This window comes from Crocuta crocuta, unplaced genomic scaffold, assembly GCF_008692635.1.
Source record: "Crocuta crocuta isolate KB4526 unplaced genomic scaffold, BGI_CrCroc_1.0 scaffold619, whole genome shotgun sequence".
NCBI lineage: Eukaryota > Metazoa > Chordata > Mammalia > Carnivora > Hyaenidae > Crocuta > Crocuta crocuta.
The window spans coordinates 1187741-1199542 of record NW_027533395.1 but is presented as its reverse complement, the minus strand read 5'-3'; the positions used below and the strand labels follow the sequence as shown (position 1 = coordinate 1199542).

Genomic DNA, 11802 nt, shown 5'->3' with positions numbered 1-11802 from the left:
GGCGCAAGTGGGAAATGAGCCTGCGGCAAGAGAAGGAGGGCTGGGAAAATGGAAGTTCCACCAGGCCCACAGGCCGGTTAGAGATTCCTCAGAGCATTAACAGCCCCGTGAAAGGTTTATTTACAGGGCACTAATCATTTTGGGGGGAGCACCCCCACTTTACACAAGCAAGAGTGTTGGAGAAACCTGCCAACCAGAGAACGTTTCAAAGATGGGAACAAGGGTCCTTAATTCCAAGTGGCACCTGCTTCGGTCTTCTTAGGCACATCTGCTGGGTAGTTCCCTCGACCCCTTTGACTGGACTGTGACAGGTCCCACGGGGAGGGAGGGGTGCCTGTTTTCAGAGAAGATTTTTTTATTTCTTCTGATTTTTCAGGTGCTAAAAAGTACATACACACGATCCCGCTACCAGCTAGGGAGACTAACCATCAGAGATGATGGAATGGACAAAAGGGATGAAAAAGCTGAGTTGTTAAGCTGCTTTCAACAAAGTGTTACTATTTCTCAAGTCAGAGCCAAAGGGAATGGCTTAAAAAAGTCGAAATTTGATTTGAAGGACCAGAGCCAAGTACTGTGATTATGGCATTCGTTGTGGGAGAGAACACCTGCAGCTGCTGTTTGGTAGCTGCTTCTAAAGTTCAACTTTGAAAGTTTCTGGCTGCTGTGATCAGGCCCCCAGGGCAGTGCTTTGACCCTTAGTAAAGTGTCACCAAATGGCAGTTAAGTGACCAGAGAGATGAGAGAAGTGTTGTCCTTAACCCCGTTTAGGAAATATATTGATTCTTTCCCCCTTGCTTCCTTCCTGCTATGATCCAGAATACTCAATTTTTGGTTTCACTTCCATGCCTTAACTTAGACCTAACTCAAGAGGAGAGGTTAACTACAAAGGATGTCTTCTTTTATATCTGGGAAGGATTTGCAGATAAGATTTGACTGGGAGTCTAATCTTTCTCATTAAGAGTTAAGTTCTTTTGGTCCATCCTGTTAACTGTCTTTTACTGTCCTTATTTATCTACCTGGTGGTGTGGGTTGCTCCTTGGCAATGTGAACCCAGGAACTGAATTCACACAATGGACAAATTCAGTAATATATTTTAGCTTTAATGCGTGTACACCCAAATCCCAATCGTTCAGCCTGAAAGAGAACTAATGTTTGACATTAGAAGAATGGTCTCTAATAGTTGTAATGAAATTAGTTAGAAGAAAAGCAAATGATTATTGAATTAGCTTTAGGGATGACACCATTAATTGATATTAAGCACTACACATATTTAAAGAATTAACCTTTTTTGTGCTTAAACTGTACTTTGTTTTAGTTGTCATTTAAAAACCACAATTATAAAAACAATTTAACCCCCCCCCCCACACACACACAATTGTAGGAAATACTGCCCTCATTTTTGGGGGCAAGATATTGACCATTAAAGAAGTTAGGTAATCAGAATTTTATAATTAGTAGGAGGCAGAACTGGGATTGAGATCTTAGTTTCCTAAGTGTGTATTCTGAGCTTTTCCCACAACTTCATTTATTCTACTATTTAAAGGTAAACTGAGAGACCTAACATCAACAATTATGTGAGAGACAGATACAGAAATATATTATGTGATATATATATAAACTCACTTCCAAAGTACCATCTATTTATCTCTTCTGACATGTTGTTTATAGAGACATAATTTTCTGTAGTGTCTCTTCACCTCTGCCTTTATAAATTTGACTTAGTTTTAAAATTACCATTGCTTGCTATAGTCATTTCCAAAATGTTTTGCAGTCCCCACATCTGTCATTTCTAGTGGCAGTATATTCCGTTGCATTAGTATACTGTTCTCCCCCACAGACAAACATTTGGGCTGTTTCCAGGTTTTAGCTCAAATATATAGCCGCAACTATAAATATCTTTGTAAAAAAATATATTTTTCTCTTGAATTATTTCTTTGTGATTTAGTGCCCAAAGTGGGAATGCTGGGTCAGAAGCTGTCATTTAACAATTTTTCTCGACAGAATTCCTTTCTGAAAGACTGTACCAGTGTGCTACCAGCAATATATAACCAAACCCAAACCCTTCTATCAAACCAAAGCTAGTTTCTGGTTTTTCCATGTACTAATAGATCTGTGGTAGCACTTTAATAATTATTTTAATGCAGGTCTATGTTAATGTTGTGGGATGTTTACCCAGTGTTTCATCACATGGGCACCATGCTACTGTTCTTACCTGCTGTTGGGTATGAATGACAGGGTTAGTAGTGACAGGGTGTTATTCTGGTAAATCTCTATCTGCTTCTTAAAAGTTTTAGAGATAAAACTTGTACCTATACTATTAATTGTTACTATTCCCATACTCTCTTGTTTTCATTTTAAACTCTTTTCTATTCAATATTTTTTTAAGTTTATTTATTTTGAGAGAGGGAAAGAGGGAGAGAGGGAGGGAGGGAGGGTAGGGGAGAGAGAGAGAGAGAATGCGAGCGAGGAAGGGGCAGTGAGAGAGGGAGAAAGAAAATCCCAAGCAGGCTCCAGGCTCTGAGCTGTTAGCACAGCACCTGACCTGGGGCTTGAACCCATGAATGGTTAGATCATGATCCGAGCTGAAGTTGGAAACTTAACTGACTGAGCCATCCAGGTGCCCCAAAAAACTATTTTAAATTCATTTTCATTTTGTAGGGATTTATTATATTAGGTTATGAGTTGTAATCTACATGAGTTTTTTTATCCATTGAGATCCAGTTTTATCACCAACGTTATTATTTTAATGGGTATTTTCCTCTTCACCAAAATATTACGTTGTGGAAAACTTGGAAAATACATAAAATCACAAAGAAAATAAAAACACTCAAAGTTGGCTACCCACAGTTAACTATTTTAGGGTATATACTTCCCATGGTCTTTCTAGGCATGTGTATTCTTCTTCCCTTCCTTCTTATAAGGTTGGGAACATGCTATGCAAACCCAACAGCACTAGTGAAGTAGAGATTTAACATTTTACTTTGTCATATACTGGTTTATATCAGTTTGGGTCATTTCTGGCTTTCTGTATTTAAATTGAAATATCAGCCAGTTTACTTATTGCTTATTTCCAATGTCTTCTAATTGGACAGAATACAGGAAGTACAATTGCTCTATCAACAAACACTTATTGATACTTACTATGCATAAGGCGTTAGGTAAATGAAAACAGTTCTGGCACATTGTAAACACCACATTAAATGTTTGTTAAATAAATGATCTTTGGAATTATGATCCAGAGGGATTGAAACATTCCAAATCATTTTTTAAAATAGTGTTCAATGGGGTTAACTAACTGTACTTACTATGTTGAAAGATTTTCCATAGTAGGATTTGCAATAAGAACATTGGGGCACCTGGGTGGCTTACTGGGTTGGGCATCCTGACTCTTGGTTTGGGCTCAGGTCATGGTCTCATAGTTCGTCGGTTCGAGGCCCATGTTGGATTCTATGCTGGCAGTGTGGAGCCTGCTTGGGATTCTCTGTATCTGTCCCTCTCTCTGCCCCTCCCCTGCTCATGCTCGCTCTCTCAAAAATAAATAAATGGGCTGACCTTCTTTGAGCCAGAAAATTATAACAGGAAGCCCCTTCCTGAACATTCATTCTCTTTAAAGTATTTCAAAAGATTGACATGAAATCATGGATATGTAAAATTTTTTTAAATATCTGCATGGATAAAATGCTATAAATAAAATAATAAATTGGAACAAACTGGCAATATAGACTATGTTAAGAGCCTTTACACACTCATAAGAAAGAGACCACAGACCTAATAGAAGGAGGAAAAAGGACATGAACAAACATTTCCCAGAAAAAATGACAGTGGCTTTCAAACATATAAGTAGATGTTCAGTGTTACCTGTAATTAGAAAAAATACTATATGTATTTAAACAATAGGGAGGAAGCTTTTTTTTTTTTTTTTACTTCTTAGACTGGCAAAGATGAAATGAAAATTTAAAAAGTGTCATGATCTGAAAAATAAGGAAAGACTAAGAAACTGCTATAGACCAGAGGAGACTAAAGAGACATGACAGCTAAGTACAGTGTGGTGAGCTAGATGGGCACCTGGAACAGAAAGATATTAGTGGAGAAATTGGTGAACTCTGAATAAAACCTGGGAGTTTAGTTAAAGAATAATGCACCAATGTTAATTTCTTAAGCTTTGACAAATAGACCATGGTTATATAAGATGTTAACACTAGGGGAAGACAAGTGTCACAAGTGAAAGGTATGTGAGAATTCTGTACAATCTTTGCAAATTTTTGGGAAATGTAAAACTATTCTAAAATAAATTATAGATTTTTTTAAAAAAGAAAATAAAAGATATTCAGAAATAAACACCTGAATATGGTATTAGAAGTATAAGTTGGTATAACCTCTTTTGGATGACAATTTGGCAGTATCTATCAAAATTAAAAATCTATAATTTCCTTTGGCCCATTCAGTACCATTTCTAATATTCTTTTTTCTCCGGATAGATTCTCACACCTAAATAGAGATCTAAGGATATTTATTACAGCAGTATTTATAATAACTACAGTCTGGTAGCCCTTTAAATGTGAGTCAGTAAGAGACTGATGAAATGATGATTAGGTTTCACAATAGAATTCTATGCAGCTGTTAAAGAGAATGAGCTGGATCTCAGTGTATTGATATGGAATGCTTCCTAAGATATATTAAGTGATGAAAGCAATGAGCAAAATAATATACTATTTTTTTAAATTAAAAACTGGGTATATATATAAATACACATCAATATATACACATCTACAGTATCTTTCAGTCTCTCTCTCTAGAGAGAGAGTCACTTTTGCTAACTTTTGTTAGTCACTTTTGTTAACTTTTCATACTCGGCGTTTGTTTTTTTTTTTTTTTTTACCCTGTGGATGTATCATTTTGTTAATCAAAAACAATTAGTCTATACAAATAAACAAGTGAGATGAGATCAGGAGATAGAGTATTACTTATCTAGGAATAGATTAGGTATCTTCTCTTTCCGCCTACCAAAACCATCCTTTTTAATCTGTATCTGTTGTAATCTTGCAAGCAGGACTCAATGGCTGCCTGTTAGTAAAGGGTAGTCAATGTGAAGGCATAGCAGAGACTGGAAGAAATGCATGTCTCTCTCTTCTCAGTAGGCCTGGTAGTTACCTCTCTGTGTCCCAAGCAGTGTACATTGTATTGTCCAGTCAAGCAGGCCAAGGAAACACAGGGAAGCTGTAGGGGCCTAAAATGAAATTTTCTTTTTTAAAAAATGTTTGTTTGTTTAGAGGGAGAGTGAGGGAGGGGCAGAAAAATGGAGGGGGAGAGAGAGAGAGAGAGAGAGAGTCAGTCCCAAGCAGGCTCTGTGCTATCAGCATAGAGCCCCACATGGGGCTTGATCCCACAAACCATGAGATCATGACCTGAACCGAAATCAAGAGTTGGATGCTGAACCAACTGAGCTACTCAGGCTGCCCCTAAAATTAAAATTTCAAATTCTTGCCCACAATTTCAAAATTCTGTCCAAAGATGTACTTTCAGAGTGGCTTTGAGCTCTTCTCCCTATCTTCTACCACTTCAACCCAGTCACAGACTACACCATTCCTACTACTGTTGGGCTCCCTTATCTCTTACTGCTCTAACTTTCCTCACCCAGAAAGTGCTATTGACACCCCCAACATTTTCTTAAATGAAAAATTTAAAATAGCAAAGTTGAATTATACCACGAATACTCATATACCCATGAGCTAGATTCTACAATTAACATTTTGCTGTATTTGATATCAAAGGGAGTTGCCGATATCAGTACACTTCGCCTGTAAATACTTCAGCATGCATGCATACAACTGACTCATATATATATTAGTTTATGGGTTTATATACAGGGGCTCTTGGGGTTCAGTCGGTTAAGTGTCTGATGTCAGGTCAGATCATGATCTCATGGTTCATGAGTTCAAGTCCCACATCAGGCTCTGTGTGACAGTATGGAGCCTGCTTGGATTCTCTCTCTTCCTCTCTCTCTGCCCCTCCCCGTTCACACTCTCTCGCTCAAAATAAATAAATAAACTTAAAAATAATTACATACAGCCAAATGCTCAAGTCTTAATCTTAAGTGTATCATTCAGTGCATTTTCTTTCATTCGATGCATTTTTGACAAATGCATACACAACTGTGTAACCCAAATTCCTTGAAGATTTAGATACAGAATGTTACTGCAGAAAGTTTCTACATGTGCCTTCCCAGTCAATCCCCTTCCCAATGGTAGGATTCCCAGTGGTAATCACTGTTCTGATTCTTCCACCGTAGATGAGTTATCCTTCTCAAACTTCACGTAAATGGAATCCTACATCATGAACTCTTTTGTGTAATGTTGCTTTCATTCAATATAATGTTTTTGAGATTCATTCACATTACTGTGTATATCAATAGTTATTTCCTTTTCATTGCTGAGTAGCGTTCCATTGTATGAATATACATCATGGGGTGTTTGCCCATTCTTCTGATGGCTGCCTGGGCTGTTTTCAACTTTTGGGTCTTAGGACTGAAGTTCCTATGAACATTCTTGTGCAGGTCTTTTTGTGGGCGTATGCTTTCTCTTGGGTATTTGCTAGGTCATAGAGTAGGTATATGTTTGGATTTATAATAAACTGCCAGACATTTTTCCCATAATGGCTGTACCATTTTGCTTTCCCACCAAGATTGTAGGAGAGTTCCTTACTGGCCTTCAAAAAATATATATGCATATACATAGATATATAATTGTGTGTGTATATATAGATGTAATTATATATACATATAAAAATGCATATGTAATATATACATATACATATGTATACAGTTATACATATGTATTTATAATTTCTTAGTATTTTCTGGATATAAGCCTTTTGTCAAATATATATTTTGTGAACATTTTCCTCCAGAATGTGGTGTGTATATTCATTTTGGTAAACAAAAATTTTAAATTTTGATAAAGTCTCATTCGTTAGACTTTTCTTGCTTTTTGTGTCTTAAGAGATCTTTGCCCAGGCCCCAAGTTGCAGAAATATTTTGATATATTTTCTTCTGTCAGCTTTATAGTTTTAGATTACATGTTTAAATCTGTTTTGAATTAATTTTTCTACATGGTGTGAGGTAGGAGTCAGAGTTGATTTTTTTCCTTATGGATAGCCAGTAGTTCCAGCACTCTCTTATCCTTTCTCCGTTAGATGGCTTTGGCATCGCGATAGACACTGCAAAGGACAGGCTGTTCTCCTTGGCTTTCTTGGTTATCACAGTGTGGAGAGAGAAAAGTTATTCCTTTCTCATGCCCTAACCCCGTCACTTATATCTAGATATATTCCAGATACTCCCGAGTTCTACCTCATAAGCCTATGGAATTTTCTCTGGTTGGCATTGAGTTGCAGTGACTGGATTATGTGTTCTGTCTGGACACAGGATGGCCAGTGTCTCAGTGAAGGAACGAGTGAAGGTGTCGCAGAACTGGAGGTTGGGGCGCTGCCGAGAGGGGATTCTGCTGAAGTGGAGATGCAGGTAAGTAGCCTCTTGACTTTTTTTTTTTTTTAATGTTTATTCATGTTTAAGAGACACAACGTGAGTCGGGGAAGGGCAGAGAGCAAAGGGGACAGAGGATCCGAAGTGGGCTCTGCACTGAGAGCAGAGAGCCCGATGCAGGGCTTGAACTCACGAACAGTGAGATCATGACCTGAGCAAAAGTCTGATGCTCAACCGACTGAGACACCCAGGCACCACTGGACTCTTTAAAAGCTACCTGGCACAGAAAAGCAAGCTGGGAGGTAAAATATTTGGTCTTCGCTAGAGTGTAACTGTGCCTGTCTTGGGTGGTGTGGCACTGGTGATCCTTTAAACATCACAAAGGGGGCATAAGAAGGACAATTTTTGCTTTTACATTGGTAAAAATTCCCCAAAAAGTGCTTTATTTAAGCAAATTCCACATGTTTATGATTATAAAAATAACAAGTGCTTATTGTAGAGATTTGAAAAAATAGAAACGTTTAAAGAAGAAAATAAAACTTACATATAATGCTACCACTCAGACGTCACCCCTGTCAACGTACCTCATCAAAAGAAATAAATGAAGTCAGTATTTCAAGCTGTCTTGTTTTATAATTATTTTTCTTTACGTCTACTCTACGGAGTTATGCCTCACTCCTGGTGTCTGTTAGCTCGCTCCCCTACTTTATTAAGAAGGCGAAATGGGATCTAAAGGCTTGGCTGTAGCTGTTACAGGAGGTAGAGCTCAGAACTGCTAGGAAACTTAGTGGCTTTGGACTGCTAATGCCACACATCTTATGTTACTTTATTTCATAGTTATCATCTGACTCCTTGCCAAGCAAGTGCTCCTCGTTGATTGGTCGGGATGGTTAAGGAGCATCATGGTTCCTCATTCCAGGTTGACCCGTGCTTGTGCTGAGAGATACAGACAGGCTTCTTCCTTTGATGACCCCCTTCTCTCTTACTTGTGTCCATTCTGCTGCTTTCGTGGCTGGTGGTTGCTGTGAATTATGTGGGGAGTACTGGTGGTGGTGGTGGTGGTGGTGATTGTAGAGAAACTACTAGGGAGAAAGACGGGCTTTTGAGACGAAAAACTGTACCCTCTGCTTCCCGCTTTTGCCTTTTAATACCAAAAAGTAGAGTTTGTTTCTCTATCAAGGTTTTGTCCCTGACGTCTTTTTTTGGGCTGGTTTCAAAGCAGTTTGGCAAATAAACACACAAAGCAGTTACCAGGCTGCCCCGGGATTCTCCATCGTTCACCTGGCATGAACCTGGTTTCTTGTCCTCGGCAAATGGCTGCTTACCAGATGGCTCGAAACACACGCATTCCAACCCCTTCTGCTTGCTCCCCACTTGAGTGTGCTGCAAATTTGTGCAAGGGGATGATGAAGAGAGAAGTGCATAGTGAGTGAGAACGTAGGCCTCGCCACCTACTCTACACATGTTCTATATAATATATGCACACACTTGTAAAAACCTCCTGAGCAGAAACTCAGCTACTACAAAGTCCAAGCTGCATTTAATGGCCCGTCAAGTCAATTTGCAGAACTTTTCCACATTCCCATGACGCTTGTATTAAGGAGTCTGGGGAAGAAACACAGCCCAGTTTGCTCAGACAGGCTTGGCAGTGGGAGATGGTGTCTGTGTAAATGGGGATGAATCAGCCGTCCCTATGCCTTGCTTGGGACCTGGTGGCTCCAGAACCCCTACATAGAGTAGGACAGGCCGCTGGGATGTCCGCCTTGGGGAAGGGGCTTAGATGTCTGCCTTGGGGAAGGAGCTTAGTCCCCACCAGAGAGCCTCGGATCTGGCAGAGTCGTCTTTCTTCTTAAGGCTCACTGTGCCATGGGACTGGCCTGTGGCTTCTAACCTTTCTTCTTCTTACTGGACTGCAGAGGGAATCTTTAACTACTTGTGGATTTCTCTTATTGGCTCCCTGGGAGAGCTATTTCTCCATAGCCCCCAAACTGTAGTGGACTGCCGCGGAGCTGTTTTCCATTGCCCCACTTACCCTCTCACAGTGAAAAGTAGATATGTCCTGGGAGGAGCCAGGTATCTAACCAGTACATTAGCATCCTTTCCCAAATGGCTTTATTCCTTTCACTTATAAAAGGACCCCTTTGCTCTAGTGGGATAAGGGAATGGGGCTTCTCGGGGCTCACTCTTCTCTTTTCTCCATCTGCTCTGTTGGGAAAGAGGTATGTATGGGAATCTTAGAACCTTGGCACTCATCACTTATCACTTGAAATCAGTGAGGATGCAGAATGAAAGAAAATCACTCCCCCAGGGTGGGAGGTTTCTTTTTGACCCTGCTCATGCCCCAGTCATTATAGTCGCTGAGTTCTGCCTACCCAAAAGAAATCTAAGTTGCCAGTAATTCAGGTCTTAAGCATTCTCCCATTCAAAAGTGATATTTAATTGGTCTTTTAAATTCTGACTCACTTTTAGAAAGTCCAGAGAAGATGAGGTTACCACAAAGCTCCATCTCCCTAGTTGTCTGAGGGTAGGAAGCCTGAGGGAAGGTCCTTTTGAAGGAGAGGAGGGCGGTAAAGTGCAGGTTATTCTTGCTACGTTGGGGATCGGTCAGCCTCTCTAAAGATTGGAGTCAACTTTTCATGCTGTATCGTGATGATCTTTAAATTGTGTTCTGTATCTCTGCAGTCAGATGCCCTGGATGCAGCTAGAAGGTGATTCTCTGTACATATCCCAGGCTAATTTCATCCTGGCCTATCAGTTCCGCCCAGATGGTGCCAGCTTGAACCGTCGGCCCCTGGGAGTCTTTGCTGGGCATGATGAGGACGTTTGCCACTTTGTGCTGGCCAACTCACATATTATCAGTGCGGGAGGGTAAGTGCCTCGGGCTTCTCCTCTGTAGCATTCTTCAGGGAACTTCTGCTTGCCTGCCTCTGACTTTTCTGTCTCCACTCCAAAGGGATGAGGAGGGAAACCATAAGAAGAGGGAGTGGTTTTTTGTTTTTTGTTTTCCCATTTGAAGCATGGAGATTTACCGAAGGCGCTTAATAGGGTTAGCTGGAGAAGGAAAACAGGAAGAGCCTTTAATGAAAAGTGAAGTTGGTTTTGATACTCTCGAGGGTAAAATCTGTTTTGTCTCTCAGCTCGGTTCAGCCCCAGGTGTACTGAAGAAGTAAAGTTATCTCGAAGCTCAGCACCTTATTGAGCTGAATTGCTTAAAACTTAGCAGATTTGGACATCACTGGAGCCTCAGCCTGCTTCCATAGCCTTGTTCTCTTCCGACGGAGAGAATAATTGGCTGTTGGGGGTGGGATCCTCATTTCTCTCCTAGAGACGGGAAGATTGGCGTTCATAAGATTCATAGCACCTTCACTGTCAAGTACTCGGCTCATGAACAGGAGGTGAACTGTGTGGACTGCAGAGGGGGCATCATTGTGAGCGGCTCCAGGGACAGGACGGCCAAGGTGAGTGGTCTCCCCCTTAGGTGCTGTTGTTCCCTCCTGTCTATAGGGAGTGGGGTGGGAGAGGGTGGATAGGGCCTTGAGTCTTGGGATTGGCTGAGGGCATTGGGTGGGGGCAGCGGGGGGACAACACGATAAAGGACTCACTTATGTGCCTCTGGCATGCGGCTGGCCATGCCAGGCTACGTCCCTGCCAGCTGGCCTGAGAAAGGAGTGGACAGTGGCTGGGAAGCTTGCCACTCACTTGAAATGTGGCGTGAACTCAAAACAGAGGGCCTGGCCAGCTTTTCCTCCCTGAGCTGAATTTCCTCAAGTTTGCGGGTTGAGTTCTGACCCCAATATTTTATTTTAAAATCTCCCTCCTTTTGCTTGCTCTCTGTTTAGGGAGGTTAATTTTTCACCACCTTGTTTATAAGCAATCGGGCTGATAATTAAAATGTGTTTTTACTGCTTCTCTGGAGAGTGATGTGGTCAGCAAGCAGTAGAAAGATGAGGAGAGAAAGGCGTTTCTGGGGCGTCATTGCCAAATCGCCTGGTCTACGGTCAGATGTCTGCCAAGGCAAAACAGAAGGAGGCTGAGAAGTAGTGTGACCCCTGCTTTATGGGCTCCACTCATCCACGTTTGGGTCAGACAGGCCTCCACCCATGAGATGGAGAAGAACTTCTGTCTCCAGCCCTTGTGTCCAGCAGCCCCAGGCAGGGCCCACGTGCACCTGGTCCTTTGGGGCGGCTGCGGGAACTTTGCTGACAATTCAGTTGAGGTGCAGGAGGTCTGGTAGCATCTTACTCACCTGTTTCCTCCCAGCATCTGGAGACCGTAGTGCCAACAGGAGCAAAATGCCTGTTCGTGTCAGCAAATGGGCCTCTAAC

At 41.2% G+C, this 11802-nt stretch overlaps 1 protein-coding gene across 5 annotated transcripts in view; it reads left to right on the top strand.

Moving 5' to 3' along the window:
* Positions 1–11802, top strand: part of FBXW4 (F-box and WD repeat domain containing 4) — a 79240-nt gene that overhangs the window by 10786 nt on the left and 56652 nt on the right. The window contains exons 2-4 of one of the 5 annotated variants that reach the window (XM_077748408.1): positions 7421–7516; positions 10160–10345; positions 10803–10935. In XM_077748408.1, the coding sequence (XP_077604534.1) occupies positions 7422–7516; positions 10160–10345; positions 10803–10935 (414 nt within the window). In that variant the 5' untranslated portion in view covers position 7421. Of the gene's footprint in view, positions 1–6915; positions 7517–10159; positions 10346–10802; positions 10936–11802 lie in introns of those variants that run through there. The other 4 variants (XM_077748410.1, XM_077748407.1, XM_077748411.1 and 1 more) reach the window with 4 other exon arrangements.